The 13,458-nt window shown below is 38.6% G+C and overlaps 1 protein-coding gene across 7 annotated transcripts in view; it reads right to left on the bottom strand.

The window, feature by feature from the left end:
* The window catches only part of ROBO1 (roundabout guidance receptor 1), a 618,408-nt gene that overhangs the window by 39,746 nt on the left and 565,204 nt on the right, over positions 1-13,458 (bottom strand). For all 7 annotated transcript variants that reach the window (XM_069870168.1, XM_069870199.1, XM_069870188.1 and 4 more), the window contains 4 exons: positions 10,990-11,111; positions 8,369-8,600; positions 6,983-7,104; positions 3,822-3,993 (listed from right to left, as the gene is read on the bottom strand). In XM_069870168.1, the coding sequence (XP_069726269.1) occupies positions 3,822-3,993; positions 6,983-7,104; positions 8,369-8,600; positions 10,990-11,111 (648 nt within the window). The remainder of the gene's footprint in view (positions 1-3,821; positions 3,994-6,982; positions 7,105-8,368; positions 8,601-10,989; positions 11,112-13,458) is intronic.

The raw sequence follows: 13,458 nt of genomic DNA, 5'->3' as shown, positions 1-13,458 counted from the left end.
TTGCTATCTGGCAATTCAAAGCTTGCAGAACACCAGTAATCTGCAACATAATGTTTGAGTGCTTCCTCAAATAAATGTGCATGATGCAATATGAAAATTATTTGGTAAAATAGTACCAGGTTATGAATATGCTATTTTGTTTCCTTTCTACTTATATATGCTTTCAAACTGGAAAAATGTCAGTTTTGTTCTTCAATCTTGTAACATACAGTTTGAGAAGACAGCATCAAACTGTCTTGGATGGGCTTGCTGTGAGGGGAAAAAAAAAGAGATTACTTTCTTTGAGTTGTTTTCAGGCCATAAGACAAAAATATCAACAAAAACCCCTTACAGCTATCACAGTAGAAGTACTTGAAGAGCTGACAGAATATAATCCCTGAAGGCATTCTAGCTAGTTCACAAATCACATCTCCTACATGAATGAGGATAATAAAGATTCAATGAGAATTTCCTGTTTTGTACACTTGAGACATCCATTGATTGAAATGATGCACTCAATAATAATTGTGCGGACATCCTTTAATGAATAATGGCATACCATAAATTCACACCAATTATGAATTTAAGAGTAGCATCGACTGCAACTGTGGGTCTTCTCAGAGCTGGTACCCCAAACAAAATATGTTGCAATACCTTCCAATTTCACTACTTACTTGCCAACATGCACAGGTAATAGCGCCAAGCTATAAAAGGTAGTATCTCATCACTGTTCAAAAGTTAGGCTAGAGACTGGCAGAAACCAACTTGTTGTGACAATTCTCACCTTTTTGTACAAAGCATTTTTGTAACCAATATTCTGAAGTTGCATGTTGTGACAAGAAAAAAAGTTCTATCAAAATTCTATGATATTTTTCTCCATACCACAGCATATTAAGAACAATATAGTGAGTTACATGTAGATCTCATGAAATACGCTTTCTTTTCTTTAACACCAAAGCTCTTGTAGTCTTTCTTTATGTAAAATATCAACTTTTCTTTTAAAACAAACAAACACGAGGTTTTCCAGCCTTTGGAATTCACAGAAAGCTTTAAAAGGTCATTCAAAAGCCAAAAGGAAAATTCAGAAGCCTCATGGGGAGTGTTTTAAGACAACAAATGATTTTTCAGTTGATCTCATGATTTTAAACACTGAAAGGTGATTTTGAAAAACAAGCAAGCATACTGTTGGCTTGTCCCTCGCGGCACGGGAAGTCCAGGGTACTGCAGCTCAGTGAGCTGCTTCATGTCAGCTGAGACACGGAAAATAAAAGAGCTTTGAGATTACAATTTGTACCTGTCTTTGTAACAGGTTAAGCGTGCACACGAGGTCAGTTATCACAGCTCAGTTGATGCATAGTAGTGTGACTGTACGCCTTAGCTCTCAGCGAATCCAATGCCTCCTGTCTTCCCCTCTTGTTCTGGAAGGCAGCCTCCAAAAGGTGAAGCTTCCTTCTGTCACCTACTCAGGTGAAACACTGCCCAGTCATTTCTTACAGTCACAAACCTGGGTGTACCCTGCATAGCTGGCCAAGTCAAATATGAGGCTGCTGCACAAGACAGTAGGCTATACTAGGGCAAACCCCCTCTTCTTTGGATGTTCCAGAGCCAGCCACAATCTAGTCTCACATTTTAGTAAGAAAAACACATTATAAGGAGATAAACATTTAATTTTAATGGAAAGTTCTTTAAAAAAAAGTAAGCGTCTATCTAAAAAGAGTGACTATCTAAATCACATTGTATATCCTGTTTGCACACACAGAAATCTTAATTATTGTTTTTTTTAAAGTAAGGATTGCACTAATTCAGATATCAGGAAAATACTTCCTGAAGGAATAGTTGAGACCAGTAACAGAAATGTAGAACTCATTTTTCAGTGGTAAACATGAAGTTCCCAGAGCAGGTAGGTACAGGGAATGAGGACTCTTTCAAACCTAAAATTAGCATCCTTAGACCTCTTTCCTCACCCTCCCTGGCCTCCTTTCCCTCTCTCTGTAACTATGTAATTTATTGCCAGTGAAAAGTGCCAACTGATGACATCAACAAATTAATTTTTTCTTCAGAAGAGCTATCAGAAGACTGCAGTGTCTGCTCCACCCCCGGTGCTGGGAGTACATCCAAGAACTAAGACTGTCATTTTTGCGGGGGCTCAGGGAGAACTTGTAGCGCAGGGCAGGGTTAGGTAACTTGCAGTCATTTTTTTGCCTTGATTATTTTAGGTTGATCTGGGCTAGTAAGGAGTACTCCTCTTAAATTTAAGTACTAATTTTCAGTAGCCTCCTGCAGCTACCTGAAGGACTGCAGCACTGTTTAGGTATTCCTTTCTGCTGCTTCTAATGACATGGATCTTTACAAGACTCCTGTCTCCAGGTTTCTGCATGTAACAAACAAATTATGGCATTTTCACCACAGTGTATGTGGATTTGGCCATGCCACATAATTAGTAGCCAGCAGCAGAGACTATGAAAGCAAATTCCAGTCACAAGGAAATATAAGGATTTTACCAGTCTTGCACATTTGAACACCCTCTGAGGAGTGTGATTGCTCCGTGCTTTCTAAAATGGTGTCAGTAAAGGCCAGGAACCCAAAACCAGGCAAAAATCTTACCCTGACAGAGTCTGATGGGTTTCTTATTCCACTTAGTGAACCCCCAAAGTGATTAAGTTTCATTACAAATTTCACTTTCATTTAGCATTTGCTTAACATCACAGAAAAGTAAAGAAAAAAAAAATATGGGGGTAAGCCTCACTAATTTAAATTTTTCAAAATCTAAGCCATGTAAAACAAACTTGAATTCGACTTAAAAGCTGGCTGTAGGAAGCTGTGAATGGAAGCTGGCTGTAGGAAAGAACAATCCCACAAATAACTACAGGATTTTGTGCCTATTAATGGAGTATCATAAAATCTCTCTTAATGTAATTGAGAATCATATGTCCATATAAGTTAAGTAAGTTAAATATGACCTTCACTTTAATAGTCAAGGAAATGTACATGTAATTTTCCAGACACTATATTAGTCATTCAGTCTTATTTTCACATGAAGTAATTATAGATTTTTATATAAAAAAGTCAAAGAACAAGGAAGATCTATTAAAGATACAAAGACTGAAAGGACACGAAGTCCAAAGCAACGTGTTGAGTTTGGTTTGGCAATTATATACTGTAATGATAAGGTATTTTGATACAAGCACACTAGTAAAGGACCATATAACTATACCAAAAGCCACTTTAAATAAACTTCAACTAACCAAGAGCAAAGATGCACTTCTCCCAGCTACATCCAGGAGCAATGCCTCTGATCTGCATTTACGACAGAGACGTTTGGTGTAAATTAAGTTAGGAAGTCAAGATTATTGTAAGTCATCTCCGTACTTCTTGTTAATGTTCTGGATTTTATAATAGTTTTCACATATAGTTGATATTTATTGTGCCCCTTTCAGTATGCTCTTGTGTTTTAGCTTCAATAAAGAAATACAAAAACTGATCAAGACAAATTAGGTCCCTAAACTAAAGTGAGCCAACACTTAAGTGATTCACTCTCTCCTACATGTTTCATTACACCAGTCATTACACAATTTTCAATGCGAAAATTCACTTTGAAAAGTCAATAACCAAAAAGCATTTCTGAATTGGGAGATTAAAAAAACCTGTGTTGTTATAAGCCCACCTTTAGAATGCTGTTCTAAGGCAAGTTTAAAACCAGAAATGCCAAATGCTGTTATTCCAGAGATCAAGTAACACTATCCATTTCACTTGTCTTGAAAGTATTTCTGGTGCCATAAAAGACAAACAGCAAACAAACAAAAATCATTGAAGCCAATAGGTAGGATTACCAGCAGGCTTACCTAATTGGATAAACTGGGGATCGCTTTTCACTCCAGGTCCTGCCCCAGTACTTGCTGCCACTTCCACGCTATATCGAATACCAGGAACTAGGGAGGGGATGACTACAGAAAAGGTGGAACCATCTACCGTCTTGTTTATGTGGTATCGACTTTCATTGCCGAGACACCAAACCTGCAGAGAAGCATATGGTATGTATAAATGTTCAAAATTCAACACCAGGGAAAAGTAGAAGGAAGGATGACACATTTCCTGGAGAAAGAAATTTAGAATTTGTCACTACCCTAACACCTGCAGTCACGGATTGCTGTCCTAGGCACTGTATGAATACTGAAAAGATACCTTTTGATGCAAAGACCAGCTCCAACTACTAAAATTATTTGCTGGGTTTATTCTAATACATTTACAGTTCAACCAGTGACATCAGTGCTAATTAAACTAAAAGCACTAGTAACATGAAACAAATAAAGGAAGATCTGTAGCCAAGAATCATTCACATATACAACAAACTAAGAGCATTCAGTCAAATGAACCTGCAATTCTCTTCCCCAGAAATCGTTCAGCAAACATGACTTCTTTCACTCAAGTGCAAGGGCAAGTCTTTCATCACATGACAACACAACAGAGCCAACATCATGCTGGAATCCAAACATTACCCTTTTGTTTTTTTTTTTTGAGTAATATGTGATCTTCTATTGAGAGACAAAGGCACGATATCAGATCTCATTTTTTGGTTAGATGTAGGTTTAATGACTTCAATTCTCCACTTTAAAAATTACACCAGTGATATAAAAGACTTGAAGAAAAAAAAGATGAGATATTTTTATCTCTTTAGGCCTGCACCACTGATGTTGCAAATGCTTTTAAAGCAGAAGTAGCACCTAATCCAGATCTGCTAAAAATATTGATGAAGCTCTGTTGATTTCCTTTTTATTCCCCTATTTACCTAGAAACTTAAATTAGTTAAATTCAGTGCTTTATCTGCAAAGAAGCAAACCTTCCTGACAACAGCAGCATTTATGAACTTACACTGATTGTACACAGGAAGGAAGACTTTGCTTCTCACATATAGATTTCTTTTAAGATTTAGAGATAGTTGTTCTTAATCCCTTGTGCAATTCTGCTGCTGTGGATTCCTAGGTGAGTGAGCTGGAGTTTCATGTATAGAACAATTGCTAGGGCCTTTTCTGTAGAGACCTTCCCACCTGGACAGTGGAAATTTTGTTTCACCTTCAGGACATTGTAAGACCCTTTTTCCTTCTCTGGATGCCAAGAACTGAAACAAGGCTAGTGGGACATTTTAACATTTGTCATTTTAACACTTGTCGTTTTCACAGAAATTGTTCCTGTCATCTTGTACAATGGCATATATGCAAACAATAAAACAATTTATTACGTATTTGTAACTATGCATCATTAATGTTCTATTCTTAATAGAACATTACGAACATTAGTTCTGTTCTTCTGTTCTAATAGAACAGTAGTTCTGTTCTTCAAAAATGTTCTATTCTTAGGTGCTCAAATATATGGAGAAATTCGCAAACCAGGAGTATTAGGTTAAACATCAGGTTATTCAGTACTTGCCATACTATATTTGAATGTATACCTAAGGAGACAAATGATACTCGGCTTTCAGAGTATTATGAAGGAAGGAGTACTTTGCATTATGAACACATAAGTGAAGAAAGAACTGGTATAACAAGAGAATGTCTAACTTTGTGTTAAGGAATGACTTCTGCTGTGATTTGAATTTTTGGCTTTTTGTGTGCGCTACTGTCACTGCTTCAATTAATTACATATAACAATTTAAATAACCATTACATATACATTCATTGTGTCTGTTTTCTGTCCCTGGTGAAAAGCACAAAGGAAAATAATGGCATCCAGTCAATAAATGTAGATGTGAAACATGTCAGTGTGCCATCTACTGCTACACAAACGCTACAAGATGTTTGCTCCTATACCTGATAGACTATTACCTCTGAATGCTATAATGTTAGGTATTATATCCACCCGGAAATGTGAATTTCCTGACTTTTATTGTTTTGTCCTTACAATCTTAACATTCCTTTGATGTGGTTTCTTGATGGAAATAATTTTATCTCTTCAGTTTAAGGTCTGTTTTTAAATAAAATAACTCTGCAAGTGTTTTTTCCCAATTATGTTAAATATCTGAAACTAATCCATAAGCTGCTTTTTTTACCAGCTGACCAGGTTCTGAAAGACATTTTATTACTCTAAATTGACCATGAAGCTCTTCACCTGCCCTTTTCTTCTGAGGGATAAAGAAAAATAGCACAATAAGTTTTCATGGCTGGAAATACATGCCTATAACACAGTATTTTAACAAGAAAAAATAGCCATTCTGATTTCAAAAATGTTCTCAATAACGCACATTTGCAGGAGACTGAAACCAAAGATTCTGCCTCTCTGTGGCTATAAAGTTTACTTGGTATCCACAACTAGACATTTAAAAAGTCTGTAGGTTGCTTAGGAAAAATAAGCCTTTTTCACTTTGCTGTGTATATTAGCACAAAACAATCTCAACTAAAAAAAAAAATACAGTGTATGTTGCTAAATGAACACCAAATAATAAACATTTTATAATGTTCTTACAATTTGTTAAAAATTAAGCATTATGAGAACTGTGTGTGAAAGAAAATAACAATATCTATACACTAAATACCCAGAGCATTATACAAGCACATTCTTTATGTGAAAGTTTTCTATTTGTTTCAACCACCCAGTTACGCATAATTTACTCAGATCTTAACACAGTTAATTATTATCCCTGAGTTTTTCAACTCATTAAGCCTGTTTATATTTATTGCCTCCACCAATGTCTTTGAATCACAAAATGGCTCTCAAATAAGTATGGTTCCCTTTCTACTTGTGTATGCATTTCTCAAGTTATAATGAAGGTAAGAAGGTAGTTGCTTTAATTAAGAGTGTTGACCCTTTGCTTTGATTTATGGAGGGTGTTTTAATTGCTTTCTACCATCTAGAATTACTAAATACGGAGTTTGAGCCAAAGAAGCAATTTTCTCTCGCATTTGCTTTGACTAACCAGTAGATGGAGCCAAGCACCCACGAACAATCTAATCTGTCACTACCCGGCCAGTCCCCGCTCCTCTGCCGGGGGATCAAGGTGTGGCAGCAGTACCTTGTATTCCTGAACCATCCCGTTCTGATTGTCCTCCGGGGGCGGCTGCCAGGTGACCACAATTGCCGTCCCGTTTCCATCATTCTTAGTTACTGAAACACTCTGTGGGGGAGCACTGGGAGCTGGTTGTTAGGAGAGAGAAGGATTTAATGGTTAAGTTCATCAAACGCAGCAGTGAGCCTTTTTTTAAGAGGACGCTGGTTTCTGGGCTACACAAACGCATTCTTTTATGCCCTACCCTTCATTAAGGGCAGTCCTTGCCCATAAGTTAAAATGATACCGAGGAAAGCAACGTGAACCTGCAGCCAGGCTCCTGAGTCCTGCTGCAGTCGCACTGTGCGGGACAGGAAAAGTCACACTGGTCATGACCTTCTGAACTTGGACAACCATTACTTGAATGACACAGTTCCCAGCACTGAATTCCTCATTTGTCTCAAACCATCTCATTCAAGATCAACAGTTTTGAAAGATAAAGTCTATAAATTTACTCCAATAGAAGGCGAAACCTCAGATCCTCTATTGAATAAATAATAATGAGTAATACAAAATTTGTTAAAATCAGGACAGAATGTGTTATTATTAACATAGTTACAATAAAAAAAATATGGTTTGCATTTTAAATACTTTCTAAAAACTGGATGCTTAGCTGATGATTAATGCCATTAAGCACACTTCCCAAACTGCTTGCAGCAATAAAACAGAGCTACATGGCATTTATACCGCGGAAAGAAGAGAGAAGGGGAAAGGTATCACATGCCAAAATAAGCACTGAAATCCCCATTCAGAGGCACTGGCAATCTTGCATACTTATTACACCTGAACAGCAACAAAAGGAACAGCTTCATGAACCTTCTCTTTTCAGCACGTTTGAGATGGAAATACATAATTTAGTCCACTATAACCATTGCCCTCATTCATCTTTTCATTTTTGTCTTATTGACTGATCCAGACATGAAAGCCCTCTAAAAATGTGGCTTCCAGCCCCTCAGCTGTAGCGCTTTGATGATCTGTGGTGTCTGCTATCTACTCAAGATAGTGATTAGCAAGTGCTTGAATCTGACAGAAGTCACTTGTGACCAGACCATGAACTCAGCAGGGAGGAGTGCACACCGCAGTGAAGATAAAAAGAGCATTTCCCATTGTGTGTTGGAGGGGATTTTTGCACATCTCTTTCTCTCTGTCTCTCACACGTGGTTCTGAATATTTACTTCTGTGTCACCAAACAATTCACATAATGATCTGCCCAACAGAGTCTCCCCTGCCACAGATTGCTGTTCTCAAACAGCACACACTTCAAACAAATTCAAATAACGAACGTATCAGAGGAAAGCAGGACAGACTACAACTTCAAAAAGGAAAGATGAAGACAGTCTGGCTCCTACTTGCCTTCTTCCAGGGTCTTTGCAAATTTCACTTCACTATCTGCTCCCTGAAACTCATTAAAAAAGGGGCGGGCCTTGATTTCGTAGTTTACACCTTTCTTCAGTTCCGGAATGATAACACTATTTTTGGTTGGAGTCCTCACTTCAAAGATTAACCACTCTGACTCTCCATAGGATGCTGGCATAGGCCGATACAGAATTTTATATCCTTGAATATACTGGGATTGCTGGTCCACCTGGGAAGACAGCAGAACATACAAAACATCTTTCAATAAATATGAACAGGAAATTATGTCTGTGACGCTACACATGGTTCTTGGACTATCCCTTCCTTTTTATTCCAAGTGAACAACACTGCCAAAGCAGATAAAGGCTCCTTGCATTAGAGGAAATTACAGGCTTGATTCACAAGTGTATTAATCTGTTTGATGCGGTAGAACTGTGCTGGTTTCTGTGGATTTATGAAGGCATTAGAGGGGGATAAGAGAGTTGTATAATATGCCCTAACTCCATGAAATGAACGGCCTTTGCATCTGCAGAGTGATGGAGCTCAGCACAGGCCAGACTTCTGCCTCCCCTGAACCTGCCTGGCAGGGCAGGGAGCACACAGGGAAAGGGGGCAAGGGCAGAGGATCTACAGCTCTGCCACACAGGGTGATAAATACAGAGATCAAATACGAGAGCCTGCCAACTCTCCTGAGGTGTGGAAGCCTCCCAAAACCCATGAAATGAGCACTGCTTCCTGCCTGCTTCCTTCTGGAGAAAGCAAACTGAAAGGGCAGCCAGCTGGCACTCTCTCCATCACTGTGATTAGCCTGGCTCTGTCAGAGAGCAGATTTGTCCTAACTCTTCCTCCACCCACTCAGCAGGAGGTTCCTCTGCTAGAGGGAAAGGGCTGTTTAGAGAGGCCTCTGCAAAGGCTCAGAAAGCTCAATATGGTAACATAGCTGAAACAATGAAAAACAGTGGTCCCCAGTGCCTTTTAGACAAAGGTGATTTTATATCACATGTATGGAGAAAGAGATCTTAATGTAAATAAGGATGGGACTCATGTGTTTGGCTATAACTGATATAGAATGCTCTCTTATAGAAGTGATCTTGTGGACCATTCACTATTTTTAATTACTGATTTCAATTAATGACAAATAACAAAGTCCAATAACAGCAATAAAAAAAATTATAAATACATCAGATTTTCCCCATTTTCAAAAACCTCATACAGTGATACAACTGTTTGCTTGCAATTTTATTCCAAAAAGCAACACGTTTCATTTTTAATAATCACATAAAGAATGCATGTGTTAGCTGAAACTGAGATAATGATTATTTTTGAAATTGTAGAGAAGACACAGGCTACCCAAGAGACTGATAAAAACTGCCTGTCTGGAAAAGGTTGCTCTGTAAGTAAACGTCAAATGGAACTGTGCTAGGAACCTCAAAGCTGTTTAAAGGAGATTGCCTGCTGCAGGTGGCTGTACTGCAGGTGTCAAGTGTATCTGCTGTGCAACACAGCAGATATTATTTCTACTCCAGCACACTCAGTAGCCCTGGTCATGGACCAGGACTCCATTGGGCTAGGCTCTTCTACAAAGTCAAAATGCCTTCTGTTCTTGTCCAAAATGTTCTGCCGTGCCATGGCAGGGGCTACATCCTGTGCTCTCCTACACTCTACCTGTCAATATATTGACATATTCATATGGAAGTCCTAAACAGACCTCAAAGCTCAGTCCCTTTGGATTTATTCTTGTACCTGCTATTATTATCCTCTGTTTTTTCTTCATTCTGCATCCTGTTTTGAAACTGATCTTTTTTGAGTAACATTTTCTTATCTCTTTGCTTAGTACTTGCAGTTTCCTATGTTGTTCTTTCTCTTACATTTCTACTTTTCGATTGCCAAATTTCTCCCATAGTAAGTAATTTCTAATCCTTTCTTTCTCTGAGGCCTACGCCTTGTAAGCCTATGTGCATCTTTTTCACGTATTTTCCCATTCCCTCTGCTTCAGGATTCCTACAGTATTATTTCCTTGCTCTCTCATTTCCTCAGCTATATCCTACATGCAGCAAACTTCCTGCTTCCACCCACCAGAGCAGCATCAACGCAACATCTGAAAACCATCTGCCCTTTTCATCTCTTCTCCCTGTACTGTGCATACTTACAGCATTGTGGGAAAGGATGGGTACAGATAAGGCTATATGGGTTTGGGTGTTCTTCTCAACATGTATGTAATGTGGATGCAACACTTTCAAACAGATTTATGGAGCATTTCTCTCCACTGGTGACTGACAGATAGTGACACACCCATGTTATCTCGTTAGGGAACTGATACATTTCCCACTGAAAGCAGTGCAAAATCTTCAAATTATATGACTCAATAAGGTTTTGATCACCTCTTTAACTCCTAGAGCATGACTCATACTCTCACCATATTGTAAACATCAGTCTCTATAGAGACATGAAGTGGTGAAAACAGGACAAATTTTAATGAAGTAGGAAAGCAAAATTCCAAAAAAACCCATTTGCAGACATACAAACTACATAGCTTTTTGAAGTGTGACTCCACTGCAGTCAAACAGTACAATTCAGCAGTATGTAAAACCACCTCCATGATACCGATGTATACTCACAGTCCAATGAACTTCAATAGAGGACGAAGAAAGAATAGTAGGATTGTGCAGATGTAGTACCACATCACCTAGTTCTCTCTGGACCTGCTTGTGATCCACACCTTGACTTGTTGGTGGAACATCTGTAACAATTTAAGATTCCATTCTCACTAGTATATATGATTGTAAAAATAAGTATATGTAAATACAAATTAATATATCATAACATATACGATGCTATCACCAATAAAGTTCACCCTATGTACTTCCCAATTATGTAAGGAAAAAACTACATGAATTAAGCTAATCAGCTATGCTTTGGCATTACCAAATCAATGCACTGCACTTCCTTTGACAGAATGGAAAATGCTGCATAAAGAGAAAAAACACAGTCAGGGATGTCTCTGGTAAATGACTACAGCAGCATCTCTCTATGCTTTCCTGATGGAAGGCATGTTCTACTACTCATTGCAAATTTCAAGAGCCCAGGAAACCTATAAAGCATGGCAAAAGCAGAAGCTGTACCTTCCAATAAATTAATGGGCAAACTAACTGGATTTAATTACAAAAGAAAAGAAACTGAAGAAAAGAAAAATTAGTCAGATGGCTGCAGCTTCTTTGATGGCAAGTGACTTCTGTAAACAGGAGGCACAGCACAGCTGAGTGCTGCTTGACTCTTCTCACGTTTAGTCTTATAGCCAAAAAAATTGTTCATATGCATGAAGGGACAACTTCCTCTCAAAATAAGCAACTGTACAGTGGAAACACATTTTCTGCACGCATAGCCCTTTAAAATCATATTTAACTGGAATGGAATGACTGTTGCACATATAAAATTTATAGGGCAATCACTAATAGGCTGTCTAAAATAGACACATATTACAGACAACAGAGTTACATAGTTTCTGTATTGATTTCATACATCCCTCTTTGATCACTTCATTTTAAACAAATACCATGCTGACTGCGGCTGAAAATCACAGACTGGAAAATTCATGAAAAGTACATTGATTTTGGCCTTCTTTTAAAATAAATAAATAAATAAATAATAAATAATCTAATTCCAGATACAGAATAATGCATTACATAAACTTTGCTCCAGCCTACTACTTCCCTGCCTGACCTCCCCTAGTGACTATACAAGATCCTGTTGGTTCCTTGGTCTTTTGTTCAGACCCACAAGCTCTCAACCTGTTTGTGGCTACTCCTCAATGACAGGTCTTCACATTCTATCCCTTTCCTGATATAGAGGGCATTGCCTCTACCCCTCCTTCCCAGTGTGTCCCTTCTGAACGGACTGTAATCATCGATAGCCACACTCCAGTCATGGGATTTGTCCCCCCAAGTTTCAGTGATGGCAACTATATCATAGATTTCTAGTAACACAGCAGCTTCCAGTTCCTTCTGCTTATTGCCCAAGCATTGTGCGTTTGTACAGAGGCACTTCAAGTGAGCTGCCGGTCGCCTTGCCTTCTTAGTGAACCCTTTATTACCTATAAGGTGTTTTGGAGAAGTTTCCTCCCAAACACCTACTATGTCAGGAGCCTCCCACTCATCTCCACAGAACGTAAGCCATGCCACGACATCCATAGCATGCCCCTGGGCAGCAGGTGGAGGGTCCATACCCGCATCCCATTCTTCCAACCACTCATATGCCAGCCTGATATTACCCCCTTCCTTCTTCACATCTATTTTAAAGCTCTAATGCAACAGGAAAGTCAGTAGAATAACTAGTTCTGTCTTTGCTAGTCATAAGAGATGAGTCATCGACAATATGAATTAATAGGGTCAGCCATTTGCACATCTGTGCTCTACAAAAATATGTGTGTTTTCTACTATTGGCTTCAAGCTTGCAAGACAGGGACTGTCAGTGAGAACATCTAAACACGCTGTTGTTAATGTTGGTAAAGTAAAGATGAAGGTAGGTCAGGTTCCTGGTGTGGACATACATTTGGGAGAAGACAGTATCACCCTCTAGACAAAAGTGAACCGGAAAATATCTGAACTTACTTAGCTAGACCAGGACTTACGCCAAACCGAAACAGTATTGCAAGAGGAGTGGAATTGCTTTAAAGAACTTGACACTTGATTACATTCCTTACTATTGATGAAAATTTTATATATTGGTTGCTACTTTCACTCAGGCTTTGCATAGTTCTCAGGTTTTCACCTCTACTAGATGCCCAGAGGACAGTGAAGCTTTTTATGCTATTACACATCATTCAGTTCTGTTGAGTGAATAGAACACACTGCCTCATTTGCTGTTTATCAGAGTCAGGTCAGTGATAGTTCACTTGGGATATTCAGACCTGATGCCTCATCTCATCTCCAGGAATGAAACGACACTGCATGAAAAAATTGACTCACACAGAACATTGTTGCCTGCCTGCATAATAACACATGTTGCTCTGTGCCCAGGAATACAGGAATCACTAAAAGGTTACTAGATCTCTCCTTGGTAACAGACTTAGGAACCTATTTTCCATGTGG

Source organism: Phaenicophaeus curvirostris, chromosome 1 (genome assembly GCF_032191515.1).
Source record: "Phaenicophaeus curvirostris isolate KB17595 chromosome 1, BPBGC_Pcur_1.0, whole genome shotgun sequence".
In the NCBI taxonomy this organism is placed as follows: Eukaryota; Metazoa; Chordata; class Aves; order Cuculiformes; family Cuculidae; genus Phaenicophaeus; species Phaenicophaeus curvirostris.
This window is presented reverse-complemented; position numbering and strand designations above follow the sequence as displayed.